The sequence below is a fragment of the Anopheles merus genome, chromosome 2R (assembly GCF_017562075.2).
Source record: "Anopheles merus strain MAF chromosome 2R, AmerM5.1, whole genome shotgun sequence".
In the NCBI taxonomy this organism is placed as follows: Eukaryota; Metazoa; Arthropoda; class Insecta; order Diptera; family Culicidae; genus Anopheles; species Anopheles merus.
Window position 1 is genome coordinate 47,749,467 of NC_054082.1, and position 24,373 is coordinate 47,773,839.

General features: G+C 48.7%; 1 protein-coding gene across 8 annotated transcripts in view; it reads right to left on the reverse strand.

Moving 5' to 3' along the window:
• Nucleotides 1-24,373, reverse strand: part of LOC121603765 — an 86,010-nt gene that overhangs the window by 55,172 nt on the left and 6,465 nt on the right. For 7 of the 8 annotated variants that reach the window (XM_041932973.1, XM_041932976.1, XM_041932972.1 and 4 more), the window contains exon 3: nucleotides 22,725-24,158. In XM_041932973.1, coding sequence (XP_041788907.1) covers nucleotides 22,725-23,250 — 526 coding nt within the window. In that variant the 5' untranslated portion in view covers nucleotides 23,251-24,158. The remainder of the gene's footprint in view (nucleotides 1-22,724; nucleotides 24,159-24,373) is intronic. The other variant, XM_041932978.1, reaches the window with a different exon arrangement.

The window sequence follows — 24,373 nt, forward strand, 5'->3', positions numbered from 1 at the left end:
ATACCAATGCACTTAGTAACGATGCAACCTCATCCAAACCACCGGAAAACTGTTCCAGAGGACACACAGCTGATTCAACTGAACAGGGCGGGGGGCGTTTACATCTTTTATTTACCTCGCCTGCCGTCCATCAAGCCGTTCTTTCCGATGGGGCGCGTGCTGCTGCAACGCTTGAAACAATGTCGTACGGGTCGCGATAAAGCGTGCCACAAATTATATCTTTAAGCGCAGAACCACACAAATACACACGGCCAGTCACAAGATAAGACCTTTTCTGCGTGTCCAAGACGGCCCGTCGCTCACGCCGCTTGATGAAAAGATGCGAAATCATTGCCATAACGCACCGCGCGCACCGCAGCAATGGGCTGCAACTTACTTGCCACCGGTAATAAATCCAACACAGACAGCAACCGGGGGATAAGTTAAGCTTACTGGCGTTGTGGCGTTACGGCTAGAGAAAGGTGGGAGCAAGAACAGGGCTAACACAAGCACATGCATAACCCATTATCATTGTGCTGCAAACCGCGAAAAAGAGCTACCCCAAGCGAACTGATTTCCTTTTCCTGTGTGTCTGTGTATGGTTTGCCTTTTGTCTTTAAATCTCCGGTTGCACCAGCGCTCGAGAGATGTGGTGAGATCCGAAGAAAATGGGATGTAGACGGGTGTGCGAAGATTTGCTCCAACTCGGTGCCGCGTTCGCCACATCCCTCCCTCCTCGCTCGGAGCCGGTGGGTGCGAGAGAAGAGATGATAATTACAATCATAAATTTTTATTTTACGACATGCATTCAACAGTTGCGGCATTCGGCCGCACGCGCTGTGCCGGCTTATTGTGTATGAACCTGCCCTGGCTGGAAGGGGGACCGAGCGGTGCGCGTTTTGTTTGTCTGCTTATGTTTGCTCGCGGGTTTGGCAGCCAAACAGCCGGACGTCGGATGAGGCAAACGTCGCTGAGCCCCAGTGCCACCCGGTGCCGGCCCGATGCCAGCAGAAGAGGTCGTAACGGCGGCGACTGCGCCTCTTCTTTCATCGCCACACGCTGGGGCTTCGCAATTGGATGAGTTATGTACCTGGGATGCGCGATCAACGATCGACGAATGATCGGTTTGTGGAAGCAACAACTGGAACCTATCGCACCCAGAACACACTGCCGCCGACTGATCAAAGCAAAGGCCTCACGGGGCCGCAGCAAAGTGTGAGCCAGTCAACGGAATCTATCAATTTGTTAGGGTAATGATAAATAAAGCCACCCCATAACCATTAGCACAAATTATACGTTATAACACCATTCCGGCCACCCCTCCGTTGCCCCGATGAATGAAGCGATCATCAAGAAGTGTGTGTGTGTGAACACTAAAATGGTACCGATCGGTAGCAGAATGAACAAAAGCAAAAATGGCCCATTCGCATTTTAATTTGCCTATTTTCTCTCTCAAGCGGGACGTTATGATGTGCCATAGTTGCAGGTTTACGCTATCATTTGGAGATTGTGGCAAAAAACGCATAACAACAACAACCCCCTTGGAGTTTGTTATTTATCAACGCTATGGTTTCTTGTGTCTCGCACCGATGCTCTGCGAATCTAGAGGAAGTTGGCGAGCGAGGAGAAAAGAAAGGAAAAAAAACATCTAATCGGCCCTTAATCAGAACGCATCATTAAAGCAAGCCAAAATCGTGCCATCGCATCATCGACCGAAAGGAAAGAACATAAATTAGGGACAAACATATAAACAAGCTGCTTTCAAGGTTTTTGTTTCACTTTTTTGATAACGGGGCCAATCAAAACTGGGGAGGAACTTTACTCTTTCTGAAAAGCTCTACAGTTGCTGATGGTATGTTTTTCTATAACATCCAAAATGTGTTTCCTCATTGATGTTTTGCTTCCTTAAGAATCAGTTCATAGCATTAAATGCTTCTGTATGTTATAAAACCGTTTTGTTCAACAGAAACACCTAACATTACAGTAGAAAAATTCTTCCTTACGAAGATGAGTCTTAATAATTGAAACAAAAGCCTGCTGCACCTCTTCAAACACCCAATAAACAAGCAGCATTAATGCGATCCCTACGAGCATTATTGTCTGGTGCCGCTGTTACACCAAAGCGCCATGCCCTAACTCAATCTCGTCAAAGTGTTATACGATATCTTGCCTTTTCCGCTTGCTCTGACGGCGACGAACCGGGCGGGCTTCTTGCGTCCTTCGAGTACGCGAGAAGCGCCACGACTGACTTTCGGGCCTGCACTCAGCAACAATCTTGCATTTTCACCGATTTTCCACATCGCATGCGTCCAAAGCGCTCACCCACATGCACAAACGCCCGTGTGTTCCGTGTCGGTACGCTTGGCGTTGTGTGCGGCGGCATACAATACACATCCTTTCGCTGTGTGGAGCCGAGTCGACAGAACCAACAGCTGAGAGAAAAACTGGCCTCCCTTTCTTGGCCGAGGTTTTCCCCTCCTTTCGCCGGTATGCATTTTCACTGCCCCACACTCGTCCGTGACAAGTGTATGCGGGTGGCGCGCGATAATTTTCAACCGATAGAAAGAGCGAGAGAGCGAAAGAGAGAGAAAGAGACAAAGTGAGAAAGAGACAAAGTGAGAAAGAGAGAACTTTCCACTTACTTACACAGTCAACCGTACACGAGACGGCTCAACCTACACAGCACGACCTGCACCACACACCAAGGACACGTCTCTCTCTCGACTCCTTCCTTGTCTCGCCAAAACCTTTAGCCCGTCTGCACATTGCACCCTTCCCTCCCATCCCACCCACCCTTTCGGCCACAAAATCAGCCCGGTTAGCAACAATGTTGCGGCCACTGGCTGAACAGCGTCAAGCCGAATCGCGCGCGCGGAAACGTAACCTAACCCCGCGCACATACACACACATACACAGCTCCCCGACCCCCGGAGTGGAAAACGCGTTTGCCGTGCCGCGTCATAACAACGGCTCGTACCCAAACAAACAGCTTCGTGCGCCATGCGACTCAACGCAGGAAAGGGAAACAAGGGAGGGGCTGTGTTGCAGTGCACGAGGAAAAACCCGGCACGAATCGTCGTAGCCACATGTTTTCCCAACTGCTTGCTTCGGTGCGGCCTGTGTATGGGTGAGCCGGCACGAACGACGACGACGACGTCGACAACGCAACGATGACAAACACGCTGTGCACGCACACATCGAACGGCATCGGCCCCACATGGCCCATCTGGCTGGCATCGGTTAACGGTGTAAACCGATTTCCCACATCCGAGACACTTTTCCGAGACTCCCTTCCGTATCTCCATCTACCTTTCTCTCCCTCCCTCTCTCTCTCTCCCATAGCACACTTTTCCGCGAGCTTCCAGGGGGTGGTGCGCGTCGGTTGCTTCTATTTTTTTTTCCTCGACCACCCGATCCCCTCCCCAAGACGTGTGGGTGGCGGATCGTTGTGGACGGAAGCGTTGACAATTGTCCTTGAACTTGACGCTGATGTATGCCCCGTTCCAATTTACCACCGCCGCCCAATGGGTTGGGGCAATAGTGAGGCGGAGGTAGTAGGGACTGTGCGCCGAAGTGGAGCTGTTGCTATATCGATGGAGAATTTTCCGGTTTCCTTTCTGCTGGAGAGCTCTCGTTGACATTTTTTGTTCCGTTACTGCGAGACCGTTCACACACACACAGACATGGAGCTGCACGATGACTCCGACGCGGTAACTCGGCACACCGGAAAATAGGAGAATTTTTTTTTGCTTTTCTGCAGTTGTTTTGCGTGTACACGTGAAAGGATCCTGGAGCTGTTTTGTCTTTTTTCTTTCTTTTTTAGCCCGTTCCGAGCCCATCGCTGTTTGTGTGTTTTTGTGCACGGCTTTTGTGATTTTCGCTCTTATGCACCCAGCCAACCTGATTCTGCTCATTAGCTTCCGTCAAGTGGAATGAAGTAGTAACGCTGTGGGACCGCACATTCACCAGGGAAAACATACACCCCCGCTATTACTTTGGTCGAGCGCGGCCTGTCGCTGCGCACCTTCAGCTCCTGCTCTTCCGGCACGCAATCGTTGCACAATTGCACACAATCCTGTGCATTCGCCTTTGCGAGCATGAAACCGTCGCCGCTGTGCAGTAATTTTACCGCTCGTCGATCCGTCCCGGTCCCGATCCCAACAACAACCAACACGGCAGGACAGGGCAGGTGATGCATTATATCATCGAGCGCAATCCGTGAAGGACTAAGCAGCGCTACTGGCCCTACGAGCTGGAAGTAACTGCAAAACGAGGACTTACTGCGGAGTCCCGAACGCAAACATGTGCGCAGCCACCACTCATTAGTGCACTTCTTTATGCAACAGGATCGCGTGAGAACGTGAGAAGAAAAAAAGGCTTTCACCATAGTGCCATCGTGCCTGTCCGCCCTCCGGGAATGAGATGTCACCGGGGCTATTATTCAAACAGCATTAACAGCGGGGAATTTACATGCCACACGATGGTTAATAGGAGGAATGATTCCGGGAAAACAATTTCTTTTGCTGCTAACATGCATCAATCAGGGCTGGCGATCAGATTTCTAGATGCCAGCTTTGGACTAAATTGACCTTGTGAAAAGGAAATGAGTTCAATAACATCTTTCGTGCGTGATACATATTTTATGCCCTTCTCTGTAGAGGCCTTTCAGGATCTGGCCGGCCCGGTATGTGTAGTTAAAGGATCCGGAATCAACCCTGTTTTAATGCTCCCCTGTCGCTGAACATTGGGCCTGTCGAAGTCATGATTTGATGCATCTACCGAGACTCTACTGCCATCGTTCGAAAGCAATAACACTAATAACTTCATATTGTGTTTCTACATTAAACCCTCTCTCTCTCTCTCTCTCTCTCTCTCTCTCTCTCTCTCTCTCTCTCTCTCTCTCTCTCTTTATATCTTTATCCTTTATCCCCCGTTCTGTCCTGAAACAAAATCGGCCTGTTTTTCCCAACCGCCTAACGAGAACACATTTACAGATGACCGAAACCTTGCTATCAGCCTGCTGAGTCGAGGCCCGCGTTTTTGCCCCAAAGGAGAACGAGGGAGAATATTAATTAAAATTTGCATATTTAAAAATGAATTCTTTAACATTAATATTTCACATTGCCACTTTTCTGTCCGACGAGCTGCGCGGACGGGCCTGACTGAGGCAATGCTTTGAGATCATTTGTAAGAGAGCAAATATGAGAGATGGCAGACTGACGCCGCGTTGAAGGGGTATCGGAGGCGATTTCTCGTCCCGTGCAAGATGATGTCGTGCGGATCGAAATCAGTTTGCCGCCTGGTTAAGCTGAGCTGAAGCCATTTCGGGGTTGTTTGTCTGTGGAGTTAATAATGTATTATGCTTAAAATGCATCAATCCACATACAACCGGATAGGTGGGTGGACAAAAGAGTGACCAGTACTGGCAAGTTGTTTACCTTTACTCTTGTCCAAAAGTTTGCCAAGGAGTTGTTTAGCCATTTTTCCTAAAATTTGTTGCATTGAAATGGCCTTCAATCAGATTTATGTTTTATCTGCTTATCCCTGCGGCCACCGGCGGAACTCGATGGTTGGACAAATTGTATTGCAGTTGGTCGGAAAAGTCACGAGGCGGATGAGACCAATTAGCCGGTCGCACGGTTCGCTTGTCCGCGATTCCGGGACGTCATAAAACTGGGCAACAGAAACAAACAATCCACACCAGTACAGGATAAAGTTTATGTAGCGAAAAATTCCAAACCTCATCTCAATTTTCGATCCACACGCCACCACCATGGTGGTGGACGGAGCGTGGTGCCAACGTGTGCGACTGTTACACTGTAAATGAACCAAGGAAGAGCTTTCCTTCTACCGAACCCGAAATTTACGACCATCCAATTTCTTTTCCCAGGCAGCAGCTGCAGCAGCATTCGAGCATTTTCTCTCCTTCCCTTTGCGTAAGCGACAAATGTGCGTCAGAGAGTGTCTGTGTGTGTGAGCGCTGGTAGTTGTGATTGTTGTGCATCAAAAGCATTGTTTTTAGCTCGTGTGTTCGAGTTTTATTTGTCTTTTTTTTGTAAAAGCTGAGCGCATCTATACATTGCAAACCCGAGTCGTTCGAAAACAAAAACAACCTGCCACGGGAAACAAGCGGAAAAAAGAGGAAGAAGAGAAAAAAGCGGTCCAGTGACAAGGGAACGTCGAACAAAAGCATGACAAAATGCAGCACAGCGCACGACGAAAAGCAGCGGAAAAGCTCTCTAATCATAAAACGAGTATGAAGGGGGAGAGAGAAACAAAAAATGAAACCAACCTAGATTGATCCCCTCGGTCTGCATAGAAGGGATTGATTGTGGTGCATCATCACTGGTATGAGACTCTGTGTTTGTGCCGGCTTCCTCCCGACCTCGGCAAGACGCAGGCAGCAGACGCACCGGAGACGGAAAGCAGGACTCGCGCGCAGTGCACATTGTTCTGGGCGACTTTACATTTGTTTTTGTCCTTCCTTTGCATCCATCTCGTGGTACGTGGTGGTGGCTGGATAGCTTGATGCTTCTGGTTGGTTCGATGAAAATGTATGAACTGCCAGGATCTGTAACACCGCGTAGCGGTGGACAGCCGTGCTGGCACGGGCGGCGCTCCGAGTTTTCCCATGCTCAAATCAACTCCAATGTGCGGCGCGCTCTTCAAGATCCAGCCCGGGAATGCATCAAGAAATATTTCCCTGCATTTTACGATTATTGCCGTTCTTGAAATTGATGTTCATTATCTCCAGCCAGCCACCGGAAATGTGGAACCGGGCAACCGAAACCGACAGCCAGGGCAGCAATGCCGAAGGTCATCAAACGTGGCCAGTAAAACCTCCACCGAAGACATTTCGCAATGTCCTGCGAAATCCAACACAGGACCGTATGTGTGTGTATGTAAGTGCAAGGATGAGTTTTATTCGCACTGATCCTTGGCCATTACTTTCATCGTTGTCCTCTGGCAACTTCAAATCCAACGGACCACCAAGCTCCTACCCACCCCCCTCCCCTATCTAACCTACATAGTGCTGCGCTCACTGTCCTCAGCAAAATGACTCCCTGGAGTAAATGTGTCTAAGGCCGGCCTGCGGCTGATAAAACGAAGAAAAACTGCGTCTCGCTTTCGATGCATATCGTTTCCGTCAATCAGTTTCTAATTGTCCTAGGTCAGTGTCATGGTCGCCCCCAACCTTTTGTTCTCTCTCACTCCACACACACACACATACATTTGTTATCGTTTCCGCGAGAATGCTTACTGGCGACGCATCGCACACTACATGAGCTCCCGAAACCCAAACCGCTTCTGGTGATTCGTTTCACAAGGGCAGAGAACAGCAGCGTTGGACATGTAGTAGAGAGCAAAGTGAACCAAAACCACCCACCAGCCAACCATCCCAATGTGTATGTGTGTGTGTGTGCGACTGTTTCCGAAGTTTGTTCTCACTTCGAGTGTGAAATTGATTTGAAACTGGAAACGTGCACGTGTCTATCATTTCATTATGAAGGCGTTCGTTTTTATTCTCCTGTTCCGCTCTTTTTACGTCCAAACAAATCCACCACACCGGCTGACTAGCCGTCCCGTCAGCTCCGTAGAACTCCGTTGCTGGCAGGCTCTGGGTTCGTCTGTTTGTCCGCCAACGACGATACGACGATTCGTACGAGCACTTTTGCGTCTTTCTGTAACCGTCGGTCGGTTTTTTCCTTCCTTTCCATCCATTTCCTTGTTTTCCCATCCATTTAACCAGTCAGCCACACTTTCACACTACATTGCATTTCCACTCTCACCCCTCCTCTCCCTTCCTCCCGAACATTTCCCTTTCTCTTTCGATGTGTGTGTGTTTGTTGGTCTCTATATTGGAGCGTTAGTTTTTCCATTGCATCAAAACGGATCTCTAACAAGCATATCGATTACGATATGGGCTTTCCCGCGAACAACACACACACACACATACACCCAAGAGTGAGTGACGATAAGCCTCTCCACATCCCGCCTCCCACCGCACTCTCTTCCACATCCGCCGTCGAGCGGCACAGTAGGAAGCAATTGTGAAACGCTTTTCCATTCGCGACGCCGACGAGAGAGAAGTTTTTCCAACTGATTCAGGCATGAAAACGATCGGATGCATCAGTCGACGCGATAGGGCAGTGCGGATGCAACCATGAGGAGAAAGGGTTTGTTATTTGATAAGGCAATTTTCTGCGCTTGTGCTAGCACTGCCCTACCTCCCGTCCCGATTTTGTGGCACCCTCTATGCCAAGCCATGCATCGCTGAATGCATCAAGGTCACTCGATTACACACACATATGGGTGGTTGGGGGATGTTATTTAAATGAAAATATTACAATCTGTTTCGCCTGTGTTCTGTGTGGTGATTGCGATTTACATAAAATGCATAAAAGGTGTAAGCTGTGCACAGTTTTAAATCTAAATCTAAATCTCAAATATGACTTGAACTTTGAAGTGATTATCTGAACATTTGATGGATTGTCTGTAGCATTGGTGAAAACAAATATATCAAAGTGCCCTTTAAAAATTACTCATATTGAAAAATTCAAACAAACATGAACTATTCCGCACAATGCACGCAATATTTACGTTCTTCCTTACCATTTATTGTGCAAATATTTTAAGTTTACATCTCATTTAAAAAGATACAATCGTTCATTACAGTAGACTTTTTGCAAACAAATAGTAACGCGCCCTTATTAATAACTAAGATCAAGCAAAACATCGCAAGACAAGCGAACACCAACGGTAAACACTACGCAGCTGCTGCAGAGCATTCCGACGAGCATTGTTCCTATTTGTTTTAGGCTCATTAAAAGTAAGTAAACCTTACACGATCAGGAATAGGGATAAGATCGTGTTGTGCTAATACCTTGTCTCGCTGGACAATGAGATCAATACAAAAGACGGCGGCAGCGGCGACGAAAGTTTCTATTGATTTTGCCATCGCTAATTTAAAATAAACTCGTCAGACGACACCATCGCTGTGTCTGCCGCTGTTAATGAGCCGTGTTACAGTGACACACAAAACAACAGCACCATCTCCGCCACTGCAGCAGCGTCCATGCATCATAAAGTTCTGTGGAGTGTTTGTTTTCTTGCTCTTATTCCTTGACTCGCATCACCAAAGTTCAAGGAGCGTTGAAAAACGTCTTGACCAACCTTGGCGTTAATATGCGCTGCACGCACTCGAAACCACCGAATTCTATCGACTGCAACCGAACTCGTGAACTCGCGCAGTGTTAAGGCAACATTCCTCTTGCATACCTTACGATCGATGTGTGTGTGTGTGTATTTATGTGTGTAGGAAAACGATCTCCTTCAACATAGGGCCTTAATGCGCAACACACGATAAAAAACGGGCAAATTATGCCCGGTGCCAGTCTGCACTCATCATGATTCTGTTGCGCTTCCGATCACAAGCCCTCCCTTGTCCTGTTTGGGGTCCTTGACACACACACACCCCATGTCAGAGGGGTTCGAACAGTTTGGGGCATTTAAAACCCAATTGTGAACATAGCACACATCACTGCAAACTTTCGCACAATGCCTCGTAACCGTTTTGCCTGAGAAACTTTTACTGTGAAGGCAAAACCATCGCCACCATCACCTTGTGAACATAATGAGCTGTGGAGGATGGCAAAATACCATCCTTAATGCTGGATGTGCATTTTTATATCCAACTAAATTATATACCGTTGATCTATGTGATCATGTGTAATGTGTGTGTATTCAGATATAATTCTACTTCCTCGCTTTTCTGTTCATCCTCCAACTGTTTCACAACTTTAATAATGGAAACGCTTCAATAAACCGTTTAACGACAGCAACCACAAATACAAAAAAATACTTAACTTTGATGTGTTCAATCCTTCATTGCCCTTTTCTTTCGGGCAAGCCCGAGCCGTAATTTGAGCCGAATCTATTTCTAGCACAACAGTCCTGTGCCCACTCGAAAGAGTAAAGCGAGCCCCATGCTCCATCGCCAACCAGCTCTCCATTTACTTAAGATGGCTTCCAATGATGCATCGGTAAGCCAACTGAACTTGACCCGCTCCGGCATCGGTCCTATCCGTCGTCCAATAAGGGCGATAGAGAGTCGCGATTCTGCCCTGCTTCCGTGCCCCGAACTGCGACTTGGCCCACCGTACTCTAGTTCTATGCGGCTGCCGTTGCCTTGGCTGCATAGAAACCGATTTACTCAAAACCATCTCCGCTTGCTCAAAATTCATGCTCCCCGTCCGACGCTGCACCACGCTCTGCACACATTCACGTTCTGCTGCGCGCAGGGGAAAAGACGCCACAAATGAGGCATTTTACATCCACCGCCATGCGCGCCTTTCTCTTGAACGCTGTGTGTGTGTGTGTGTGTGTTTTTTTTTTTTATTCTGTTTCGCGAGCGACTGAGCGACTGAAATGTTTACCCAAACCTCTGGCCGATCCTCAAACTGCTGCTTACAAGAAATAAAATACTCCGCACAACATTGATCATGCATCACGATTGGTAAATACAACAATCGCCCCGAGAGGTTACCTTCCAGTTGTTGCCGCGCTTGCATCCCGCAGCCTTCGAGCCGGTCTGTGTGACGGTGGTGGCGATGCCGGCGGCAGAGGTGGCGCACATCGGGAAACCCGCGCTCCCTGCATGTATGCAACAGGAACTGCCGGGCAGATCTCGCCGGCGCAAGAAATGAATCAATGCGCAAAAAATGGAAAGAAACAGGTTTATTAGCTTTACCGTTTTTGAGTTCTCCTCCCTTCTGGTCTGGCACAATAGCCACAGCTTTTTGCTGCCCGTTCGGTCGCAACACACTGTTAACGTCTGTGTGTGTTTATGTGTGAGTGTGTGCGGTTTTTTGTGCATCTTGTAATTTCTTCTGTCAGCTAACCTAGACGGTTTGTGCTCTGCTTCGGGTTCAAGCAAACAGAAGCTGGTAGGAAAACGTTCCGAGCCCTACGAAAGACATCCACAGTTCCGTTCCAATGCTTCTGGGTGAGATCTAAAGCGTTCAGCTGGAATTATAGGCCTCTCAGTTTACGGGAGACTTTTGGTATTTTTTCGTAGATGCTCCGATACACAGGGAGGAGAACGTGACACTGGTCGTTTTTTGACGCAATGTTTGTTGGTGGCAAAAGCTTTGCAAAAGGTTAATGACATTAACAATGAGGTTTTATCGATAGATTGGAAGTCAAATTTGGCCGAGGTTATGGTCTGAAGACATGAGCGTGGCCTTTCAATCATTGGTCTGTTGCCTGTTACTCTACATGCCAGGTGAGAGTTTACGACTTTGACTAAGATATTTAGACTGTAGTAGAGGTTTTGAAGACCATAGCAGTACATCAACCTTAGCTAGAGACCAATAAGACTTAACCTGGAGGTCGAATATCTAAAAGAACTAACGCTAAAATTTAATCTTAGCTTGTATGAACTTTTGAACCTGCCCAATTTGATGCCAATGTTCTGTTCGTTTCTGTGATGAAAATGAATGACTCTCTATGACTTCCTTATTCCAGGAACGATGCACTCGGTCCAAAAACAGCCTTAAGGACAAGATAATTTAGAATGGTCATTGAGGATAACTCAATGCTACATCTATCGAATGTATGTGCTATATAAAAATGCCAGCTCACTTTAAGCTCTCTGCTTTCTGCATAAAACCGACACACCGCACGAAAAACGCTGAGGTTACCGACATAACTTTGGAATGATTCCAATAATTTCTCGCAACATACACCCTGGATCACGCACGCAACACGTGAACACACATTTCCCATCTTTGCAGTCCTGCGCTCGGTTCGGTTTGAAAAGTGATCCGTTTTTACCTCGGCTTATTTTCTTCCCCGATAATCTAACCAAACGTTAAACCGAATTATACTGATTATTGGCCGTGGGCATGTTATGGCTCGGACGACGGCGACGCAGCGGACGTACGGAACGCACGGACGCACTTGTAAAACACGCGATCGTCAGCGACGACACCCGGGGACCCGCGTGTGTGTCACGGAAACCTCGATTGCAGAGCCACGGGATGATTGATTGCCCATGCTTAATGCATCTTGTTCGCTGCAGCAAGCATCCTTCCACATTCCCGTCGACATAATTGGCCGGCCGATTATGAGCCCAGACGCGGGCGCTGTCCACTCCTTCAACGACCATTTAAGTACACTTTGCGCGAAGCAGAAGATCCGTCCACCACGTGTCTGCAGCTGATCATACCGGAACGGCTACATTTTGCAGTGCAGAAATTGCAGTTAATAGCTAAAAACCCGAACACATACACACAAACCGGAGCGCATTACAAACAAACAAAATGGAAACTAATTTTAAACATGTACTTTTAGCGCCACCTTTGACGTTTCGCAATGCAACGGCAGCCACGTCAATGTCAGATGCAGCTGTACGAAGATATTGCTCACTTTCCAGAATTTCTCAAGACGTCCCATTTATCAACTGTCTCATCACAGGTGATGCAATTATGTTTAATTCATTATCCCTTATCATCAAGATGCTTGTGATTGTTTCTTCAACCAAGTTACAAAAATACTCTTCGCGCCTGTTTCGATCAGCTTATCGGCGCCCTCGCATTACGGACAACGCCAATGGTGAAATCGCTCATGTCGGTATATAATCCCTTCCAGTGTGACCAAGCCGTTCAACCCGCTTAAGATGCCTGTCTCGATCGACAATCGTAACATTGAACGTGACCTTAATCCCGTCGCCCAGTATCCGTACGGCGTTGTTTATTTTATAAATCGTAAGCACCACTGCTTGCGCTCCCAACCATTCTCAGTCAAGCTCGTCTCTCCGTTGGGTTTCGGTGGTACATTTTCAGGGTCCTGATGCCCCAAACCAGAATTTAAAAATATATACACACACATACACAAGACCTATCGCGGGACAGCCCCACTTGATGAGGGTATGCCGTGACGTTCGAGAAATACGCGCACGAACTCTCGAGTGCGTACCCGTCGAAAGCCCTATCGGCCGGCCCAACAGCACACTTCATTTGGACACATAAACGAAATGAATCAAAAAAGAATCAAAAAGTAACTAAATCAACCGCAGGCTGAACACGGCCATCTCAACATTGTTGACCGATTCCGCAAACGATTCCGCTTCAGTGGCGTAACAGCAGCATCCATATCCCGTTTGACTTCCCATCCGACTTCCTGCTCGGCCCAACACCCACCAACCTTCCTGCCAGGAACACCCCATAATGCCTCTCTTTCTCTAGCTCTTCTTCCATTGCCGCCTTTTTCGACTTGAAGCAGCATTGACAGAACTACCCCAGGACGCACACACACTCTTTCTCTTTCTATCTCTCTAAAGTGAAGTAGTGCACAGTGTAGAGCCTCGAATCTTTTGCTGTTTTGTTTGTTGCACGCTGCACAGGAGGAGCCGGTTTCTGGCTGCTCCCGCGTCTCAAGGTTTTCTCGCCCAGCAGCCTTTCCCTGGAGAGGATCAGACGAAGGAAGAGAAGTGTCAAGAGTGTCGGAGAGCGAAACTAGTCCTCAAGGAGGACACGATGGAGTAGGGATCGGTCACCAACCTCTCCCCATATTCGCCCCATCGCCGACTGTCTGGCCCACGTCAAACGGGGCCCTAACCTACAATGAGCCTCCCGCCCTGCCTGGAAGCAGAGTCGGGCGGCGGAAAACAGCAAGTCGAATAAAACATAAAACGCGAAATGAAATAGATCAGACAGCATACAATTATGCTCGATTTTCGACGCAGCCCGTGAGATGTGCTGCTCGCTTCCATACCGGAGAGCCGTCGTAACTCTGCCGAGTGCAAAAAAGCGCGGCAAAATGTGTGGCAACATTGCGTCCCGTGCTCGCGGAGGACGATCGCTATGGCTTCTACGGCGAAGGCCCTCCTCCGATTCTCAACCTAGCGCAAAACCCATTTTGACAGTGCTGCTCGGGCAGAAGCTGCAACTACGACGGCAACCGGCACTACGCTTCCTCACCCCCCGTTCACATCAACGCACTCAGTTCTATCCCGTGAAGAGTGGTGCCGTTGGGGCACTACTTACACGTCACTCCACGGCAATGCCAGAACGCGAAGCCTTGTCTATCAAGCAAGACGGCGTGTGTATGCTATACCGCTTTCAGCCTGTCTGCGCTGCCTGTTGAACATCCAACATAAAGCATATGCGGTGGTAAGTAAAAGTAAAAAGGAATCTAAACCACTGCACCACAGGCTCAGCTGCGTGCCGGTGTGTTTCCTTGCACGATAAGACAGTTGTTATTGCTTCCTAAATGTCTACCCACACCCCCAAACCCGATCGAAGACAGTCGATGAAATGCAATAACGTTTGTCGAGATTTATGCTCCATTCACGGCGCACTTGCGAGCAGCGAGATGAATGCAGCCATTGAGAAGGTCTCGCGCGACGGTCAACGGTAGTGCTGCAAGGCGCACCCGTATTCTATTCTGCTGTCATGTCGGTGTGAAATGAATCGAATCACGTGGCAACCTAAACTTGTTTACGCACTCCTAGATATGGCGATTGCTCGATCGAGTACCGTTCTGCCCGCTGTGTAGCCGATTATCGCAAAAGATTTATTAAATCAAGATGCCTGTTACGAAAGAATATTCGAAAGGAAGAAAAGAAATAAATCTTGCATGCTTATACTGCTTTCATAATGGTAGCTTCAATGGCTCAAGAAGCTTTAAGCTAGTTTACCGACACAACGGAACAATTAAGCGTTAGGATACACAGGATAAGCATAACAAGCAGGTTTAGCAGTCACTAAATGTGATTGATAATTCAAACGTAAATTATGACATCCGAAAATAGACGCTGTCCATAGCTTGGTTAAAGTACGTCTAGTCTGTTTTATAGAAACAGGAAACATTTACCTTGTTGCGGCATTGTGCCCTTGTGCAACATATTGAAAGCATTCGTATGTTGCGCAGAGTTGTCTAACTGAAATCTAATTAGCATGTAAAAGCTCCAGACCAAAGGCTCAAACTGGTCGATGGTCAACTGTCTCTGGATGGCTGGTGCAAACCAATTCTGCGTCCAATGTCAAGTGCAATTGTGAAATTGTCCCATCATAACCGGTTCCTGTCGTCCCGCCTGTGTTTAATTGAAACATTATTATGAGTGTTATTGTTTCCGTTCAGGACGCGCAAGGGACGGTGGACGAACCAGCGCCCAATCGGCAACTCGGTCCCCTGAGACAGCCTTTCAACCTTTACATACCGGTGTTTGTTTGTGTGTGTACGTGTGTGTGTTGTGTGTGCTAGACTTGATTCTCTCCGCAAAACCCACCACTATCTAGCACATAAACTTTGCCTACTAACTGCCTGCTCGAGGGGAAAGCTTCACGACGATGTTGCAGCCTGCAAACGGACCAGCCGGTAGAATATTAGTACTTCTGCTCAGAGACCTCAGACTGTGCAATGGATGGAATCAATTTAATTGTAAATTTGTAGTTAATTTATTTTATTTCACCTTAACGCACGTCCCACTCGGGCACGCTCTGTCGTGCAACCGTTACGGGTGGATCTTTTAAGTTCAATTTTCGCATGGCACTTGTTTCATATTTTTTTATTCGTACGGCCAAAAGAATGTGAAACAATGCACCATCGCCACCAGTTGCACTTTTCCGAGCGATCTCGTTTTTGTGCGTCCGTGCTTTTCGAACTGTTGCCGCAACAGTTTTTTTTTTCGGTCCATTTTGTTTCGGCCACTCCTCTCACAACACTCCCGATGGGCAAAAGGAACCTCACGAAATGCACCGGTAGGAGACAGCTGCACCGTTAAAACGTAAATAAATACATTCCATCTCGCGCGGTTTGTGTGTGCAATTGGCCCCACATCCGACCACATCCGAGCAAAAATGGCAAAATACGGTGGACCGCGCGTGTGTTCGTCCAGGTCCCGGCGTCCAGGCCGGCAGCGGAAGAAATTTCATATTTCCGAAAGAAAAGAAGCACACAAAAAAGAACCACTTCTTCACACCATACCGTTGCAGACTGTCCGCAATCGCGCAAACCGTGTGTCCAGCACCGGGATGGCCAACCGAGAACCGACCGAACCGAACGGACACGACAGATACGCACGCGGAAGTGCCGCAGACAAATAACGCACACGCGTTGATTAAGTACGACGTGACGCGATGCTCATATTCCCCCCCAAGGGCTGCCACGGTGGCCCGGGTGGTCTCCGGCGACGAATATGAATGTATCAATCATCATCGCTGCCCCTATTCCCCCGTCGCCGGTCCCAGCAGGGGCCATCCCATCTATTGCGGTTCGTTGGAGGTGTGTGACTTTTACATCTTTGCATTGTCGCATGGTGTGCTTTGTTTTTGCTGCTCTCTCTGTATTGCACTTTTTTGCTGCATTCGAGCATGCAAGCTGACCATTGATGCACATGTGGCACAGGCAGCGGGGTGTATGGCGGGTGGTGGGATGGGTGGTTTGCTTGGTTGGTTAAAATTGAAAGAACAAGAGCGAACAGAACAGCGCTCCCGGAGGATAATCGATCGCTTTAGCAATGGCGCGCGCGCACACACGTCACACGTAACGAACTGGAAAGCGCAACAAATACACACACACACACACACACACACACACACACACACACAACACACACACACACACACACACACACACACACACACACACACACACACACACACACACACACACACACACACACACACACACACATCTGCCCTGCAAACTGCACATTTTATGCGCTTGTGAGAGAGAGAGAGAGAGAGAGAGAGAGAGAAAGAGAGAGAGAGAGAGAGGGGAAGATCAGTGCGCACGGGAGCGCACGGCGCACGGAAAAGGTTAGTACGACAAGGGTGCAAGTGCACCCAAGTTGCTCAAGAAGTGCGCACATTGCTCCGCGATTGGCATCGGCGGGGACAGCGGGGGCGGGGCAGCAATACGGCTTAGCGTACCGACGGGCTGTGCGGAATTAGACGAAAATAGACATTTGGCCGCGCAACAGTGTTGCCGCTCTCGCGGCCGGCTCGTGGTGCTAAATTTAGGCGGGTGGCGGCGCAACTCGCGCATTATTTTCGGTTTCCACCCATGTGAGGGAATCGAAGTCGGCGGCCGAACGGCGAAATCAACCGAGAACAACGGGGCGAAAAGCGAGCAAAGTGTCCGCGGGATGTGTGGACGATGCAAAAGTGCACAGCTCGGATTGCACATCTCTAATCGGTGGTCCCAACCCTGCTTCTCGTTAGCTGTCGAACGTGTGTGTGCGTGCTGGCTTCCCGATTGAAGCTGCCAAAATAAAGGCCGTGTGCGCGCGCCAGCTTGCGTGATGAGGAAGTGAACGCGCAGCAGCTTCTACGATAGACTGTCTCAAGACTCACCCCTGTTCGGCAGGGTTTTGCGGTTCAGTTCTCAAAGGTAAAAGCCCATTAACAAGCCATTTGCTGTCCAAAGCCCCCCCTCTTCGGCCGAACACACGCACAACAACCAAACAGCGCAAATGCATCGCGGAATGGAAATTATCTCGTGTCACCAGATGTAATCTGCTGTCGCGCGCGCACCCGGAAAGAACCAGTTTGGTGTGCCGGTGTGTGTTCCCCTTTTCCCACAGGCCTTCTCTGCCGGTCTGCTGGTTTTCCACATGCCAAGCCTTTGTTGCCGGTAAAGACAAATTTCTTTGATTTGCATACAATAATCAAATTATTCAAATACGCTTTTAATTGCACCGCGTGGCGCGGGGAAAGGATCGCACCCGGGCGCGCGCCTTAATGAACAGGATCTAAATTACGTTTTAATTTGTAAAGCAGCGCTGATTGCATAAGCACCTGGGGCGAGGGGATGGATTCGCGGAAAAACATTCTCCGCACAGAGATGAAAAGGATGCGCCATTGAGCAAGTTTTAGAAATTGCTAGCCGACCCCAAGGTACAAGACGAGAAGGGGTCACACACACACTTATAGACACACTCAAACGTGTGACAGGGAAAGTGAAAACCTGTCGAGGACTCTGCTCCGGAAATGCAGACCCCGGTGACTTGGGCCAGGAAGAAGAATGGCGCACCGATCATGTACGCAAGGAACTATTAATAATTTTCTAATTAGCTGAAATTCCACACGTCACACCGGCGATCCGTGTGCGCGGTCTGTTCCAAAACGCAAGCCTCCACCATCGCTATGCACTTTGGGCGCTGCCGCGATCGGTGTGCGGTGTGCGTAAAAGATGATCTTTGCCGTAGTGCAAGTGTGTGTGTGTGCATTTTTTGCGCTTTGTCCACATGGTATCCGTCATAGATGTCTCACTCATGACTCGCCCGCAGAAAGGCGCATTTGCAATCTATTGGTAGGGCCGCGTGCTCGCTAATGGGATGTACAAGCGAGTGCGCTCTTTGCAGCGCAGGAAAGGGAGCAGCAGTAAATGTGAAATATCTTTTAAAATATCACTCACTCACGGTCGAACACTGTAACCATTTTTCGCAAGGGGGGAAAACCGTTCGACAGGAGGGGAAAAACTGAAATGCTTGCGTGCCTCTACCACTCATCAGACGAGGACGAAAGTGTTCATCAAAAGTCCCTGCTAGCCGCTGCTCTGTTTTATTTGAGGTGTCAATGTACGGCACAAAAGCATGACGACGACGGCCTTACAAGAAGAAGCAGTAACCGCCAGGTTTGACCTTTGATTTGGGGTGTTTCGGCGACGAGTTTTGGGCTCCTTCAGATGTGCGTCTTGCGGCAGTGATAGTCCTCATGCGCAGGAAGTTTTTGTTTAGTGCGGAAGTTTGGAGGGCAGAGCACGGCGGTTCCCTCAACCGGAAACAACACAACAATCGGATTAAACACGCTCTTTGTCTGTTTCTTTTTTTATAGCAGCCTTGTCTCTAAGCCAACCCTCCGCTTTTCTCAAGCAGCTAGTTTGCCGTCATTCTTTTCCCCTTCTTGATGAACCAAAAAAAAAACGAAGATCGCGAGAGAAATAAAGGGTAACGACGCCGTGACAAAGCTACTCACTCTGACCACAATACCGCTCGGAGCGACTCGGCGCTTACTAGCTGGCCATTCGTCTTCATCGCACCGTGAAATGAGCTTCTACGGACGCCAAAAAATCTGTCGTCAAGATCTGTGGCGCACACCACCACCACAACCGGCGAGATCTCTATCGGTGCTTCGGTAGTAAATGACTCAATCAACACCATCGCCGCTCGGAGCCGTCAGGAGCTGCGCGCGAGTGGCCGAAAAGCCATCGCCAAAAAGTAGAGACACGAGGGCCCTTGTCCGATTGTGTCGAGGATTTATGTGCGCAGTAACCGGACCCATCAAACATGTAAGCACACACACACATACACCGCGTACTGAGGTGCATGCGCTCGATTTTGGAGCGAAGAGAAATGGGATCGAATCACCTTTTCCAGCGCGACCTGATGCTGGAAACACAAAAAAATGTGTGCAAAAATTTAAACCGGTTACACGGCGATCGTACGCGTGCAAAAACCTCTGCAGCATTGGCCAGCATACACTCACACACACACACAAACAGCAACATGGTACACATACAACACCTACCGTCGTTTCGATGCAGTGACATTTGATAGTGTAGCCCTCCACCTTTCGACATGTGACCAGCGACAGTTACGGCGACGGTCAAAGTCGTTACCTGTTTGGGGGACTCCATCCAGTGCGGCCCCACGTCCGCCCAACCCCACCACACCTTGTAAGTGCCAAAAACAAAATCAAAACAAAAGCAACGGTCGCCATGCCGTCAGGTCCGTCACCCCATCATAAACGCGCATTTAAGACATTACGGTACGGTTGTTTGCTGATGTGCTCCTTCGACGCCGCCTAATGAGCTGTAAGATACATAATGCTGCTTAATAAGTAGTTGCAGCACCGGAGCAGACTACCGGATGATTCGGGCGATCTTTTCACGATCACAACGAAAATTGCACTCATTGCGCCAGAGCCGAGCCGGTGCGCAAAGCCGGCCAGCAAAGCCAGGGACATTCGATGGACCTACTGCGGCTGTCGAACAATGTGCAAGCGGGTCCGGGTCACACGCAGCTCCCTGCTTTGCCTGGAAAGAACTCTACCGCGAACTCTTCCACCCATGACTGGTAGGCTATTCTGAGCGGGCGCATGATTAACGATGAACGTTGGCGGTCGTAATCAATCAAATACCTTCAAAAGCCTTACACAGCCAACTAGCAAACGTTCTTCCTTCGCGAAACCTGTTCTAGCAAATGCACACCGCACCGCTCTGACCTGCTGGCGACACATTCTGCAACATTCCGCCCAGCCACACAGATACACAGCCAGAAGCTGAAGCGAACGGGTTTGCCAGACCCCTGTGCGGGCGCGCGCGATTCGCGCCAAAGCTTCTAATGACAGTTTTAACATGCCGTACCGGGAATGTGTTTTAGAGGGGGTGAAAACAATAATAACAAGCCAAAGATGAGCTTCCATAGGCGGGTTTGGAGCTAACAGGACCCGTGTTGGCATGTTCGGGCTGGGGCCAAACGGCATTTCTAAGCGATGTTAAGACTCTAGATGGTTTATGTGGGTAATATCGTTAAAATTTAAAATTTACAAGGCATATTCAGTGTTGTGAGGTTTTCAATGATCATCATTTTCCAATAGAATACTCTTTCAGCTCTCTTTTCAGCATTCCTTGAGTAATTGCTAATAATTTTACATTTCAAAAAACACTTAAACACAACTCTGATGCAATCTCACGGCCCAAGAATGTAAATCAAATGTTCAACTTGCTCATTTCGTTATGTTTCCTCTGAAAAATAATCAATAACAAAGCAAAAACGTCTCTTACGTGGTCATTCAGTAACCTACCCTACCCACACTCCTGCGTTCCCTCCGTGCGCTCAGTAAGGTCAACTAATCGTCCTCTCGTGCGGGAAGAAAACATTGCCCCGCCGCCAAAGACCCACCGTTCGGAGGCGGCGAGGAAAAGCGTGGAATTGCGTGCAAACTTTTATTTAGCATATACGGGCAACGCTTAATCTTTGACTACACACATTCAACCGATAGTAGGGAGTGCTGTCTGCAGCTTCCTTTGGCATGATGGTGGCGATAGAGGAAAGGAGGGTGAAGGGCGGGTTGGAGGGGGAAATAGAGAGAAGCCAGCCGGCAGGAAAAGATATAACAAGTAATAATTGCACAAGTGGCAAAGTTAAGAGCAATTTGGCGATAACCGTTCCAACAACGGCAGCCACCGCCACCCGGCACACAAGCTCGAAAAGTATTTTCTTTTGCCGAATACATACCAATCGTCCAAGGAAGCGACACGACATTTTTCCTCGGGTACCCTGTGTGCGTGTATATGAGGTGTGTTCCACGCAGTTGTACAAATAAGAGCAAATGAAAAGTTTGTCCCTTTGTGTTTTATCGCGCACAGGACCTGCTGAAGAACGTCTGCCTTGCACACCAGACATTCCGTACCTAGAAAAACAAGATCCAACTGCAGCCGGAACCTTATTGTTTACCAAAGTCCACTACAAAATATCGCTTTTGCGTGTTTTTTTTTTACCGATCCGTTTAAACTGAATCGGGGCGAAGCAGCATACGCATACGCCAGTGCACCGTTTGCAATTATTTGTAGTACCAGGACACCGAAACACCTTCGTCGCCAAACCAATGCGTCCGACAGTATGGCGGTACATCATTGTACCCATAACGAGGTGTGTCTGAATTCTGATCAATTTCGTCTCACTCCGGACCTGGGCGCACTTAAACGGTTCTGCATGCAGGCGAAAGGATACGCGTCTTGCTAAAGAATGTACCAATGGGGGATGCATAAGAAACAAGCATTGTCCAAACGTGCAAACAAGTAAAACAAACGAACACAGTGCAAGACAAAGAGAGAGAAAAAGAGGGAAAGAGAGAGAGAGAGAGAGGGAGAGAGAGAGAGAGAGAGAGAGCGCGCGAGAGGGACGGGCTCCAACGCTACCGTTCGAAAAGAAGTAGATAATTAAATAATATAATTATGGTAATACGATGCGAAAAAAGGAATCGGACGAGCTGGAGTAAGCAGCAGTGGTGTGAGAGAGAGTACGAGGAAGCAGAAAAAGGCAGAGCCCCTAACAACGAAACGAAGGGTGATGGGTGAAACACATACGAAGTGAGACGTAAACGCCAAACACCAGGCACACCAGGCCACCAGGGTAATCGTCGAGGTAACGTGTGGTGGAAGTACGCACAAAAAGAGTGTGTAGCGTCCATTCCAAGGCATTGGTAGCCTCCTCTCTGGAGCCTAGCGCAGTGGGACGGGAACTACAATCTAACGAAGTGGCAGGTGAGCGAAAAATGTTGCAGAGATCCCGGAAGGTAGGCTTAGCGAGGCAACGTAGACCAAACAGCATTAAAACCGGTCCCCTCCCGGGATTGCACGGATTTCCGACCGTTGTCTGAGTGCAGCCGTTCCTCGTGCGTACCGTGCTGGGATGCTCCAATTTGAGGCAGTGCCTAAGCGAACCAATAAAATGTAGCACAGTCCCAATCCGTGGGAACTGGAGGATCTCTGGTGCGCAATCTAAGCATTAAAGATGCGCTCACTTTGGAGATGATCCACTTTGCGTGATGTTGAAGCAAATCATAGTCTATCAAGTGTTTTCGGTGCATGATTCGAACCATTCGAAGAAGCTCTATGAGAGCCTCAGTTTGTATCCCAATGGTACATATGTATGAAAAAGTATGTTAAATCCTGAACGACTGAAGCAGTTGTAAAAAAAAACTAAAACAATAAAGACGTATGATCGTACTTACCTCCCATATGCTGCGGCTCGGGAACGTGGTGCGGTACGCCCGGCGACCGTCGGTGTATCGTCAGTGGCACGCTGGAGGTCCCCGGTGCGGACGCCATCGATCCGGTAGAGGAGTCGCAATCGAACGATCTCGGCTGAGAATTATGAATCATATTATGCTTCAGGTCTTTCAGCTCTGATAGCTTTGGTATGTGAATGTTAGCTACCGGCTCGGGAGGTACCTCGCCCTCGTTCAGTGCCCGCTGCTCGTCCTGGGTCTGGGCGCGCCGCAGCGCCGTCTGCAGGGCCATCACGCGCTGCCGCTCGGCCGTCAGGCAGCACTTCTCGCACTGGCAGGCGCGATACTTGCAGTACCGCTTGTGGCCCTTCAGCCCGATCTTCAGCCCGTGGTTGCGGCAACGGGCGCAGTTCGGCGGCGTCCGCGGGTTCAGCGAGTTGTTGCACGAGCTGGCCGCACCGTTGCCGTCCGTGCGCGAATCGTACCCGGAGTCGGACATTGCTTCCGTCCAGCGGTCCTGTGACACCATTCAAGATGCACCACACGCCCGTGTGGTTCCGCGTATGCCTTCCAAACAAGCTCTACGTCTACGTCAACCCTGCGACACCCCTCCTCAACTTGCGCTTCTCCTGCTAGCCTTACTTTCTTCTCGTTCACAGCACCTCTCTGACTACGCCTGGCCTATATATGAACCAAACTGTTGCGTTCGAGAGCCAATTCCGACTCTTAATGCTGCGTTATCTATGCCGCCGAATGCACCTGGACGTATCGGTTGGCCTCTCGATATAGGAGGAAAAAAACACGACACCGCTGCGATTACACGATTCGATCGCTTCGGCTCACGGAACGTTAAGTTATTACTGTTTCGCGCGACGTATTTCACGGTCCCAAGTAGCTTGTGTTTCTCTACTTCTCACCTAATGCTTTCCCTGCCACACCCCACACAAGAGCAACAACAAACTGGCCAAACTCTCACACCCTACCGCCTCGTCAGCGAGCTTCCTTTTAGCACCTTCGAAGAGGACACACCGTTGTCATTCCCACCAAACACCGACCACGCAATGTACAGATTGGACGAACCGACAGTTGTGGACGTATTGTGACTCCGACTCTCAACATCTGGAAGCTTGATCAAACGTTACACTTGCCGGCGCTACATCGAGCTCGCGCAAATCGTTGGCCGTGGTGCGTTGCGGCATTGTCCCTCCGGGTTTTTTTTAAAAGGTGGTACGAGCACGAGCAAAAGTAAGCTCCTCACTTCTGTGTTTCTTTACTATGTTATTGCAAAAAAGCAGACATGGAGTTTATCTTAAAATATTTAAAGATTTCTGTGTTTTTTGCTGCGAAAATACAATGTGTTTTCCACTCGGGTACGATCGTTCTCGGGCTGTCGGTATTGGTTGGTCGAGGAAGCGATGGTGTCTAGCGTTTGGAGATCTGCAATCAAACGTACCGGAAGAACCATATAGATTTTTTATAGTCGTTATTTTTGTCATAGTACACCCAATTCATTAAGATGATGTAGGCGTTCCAACGTAATATTACAATACACATTACAATAAATCTAAATACCTGATGACCAGATGACAGTAAAATAATGAACATGATAAATAATATAAGTGCGAGCATTGGAGCCTAGCATTTCTTTATAA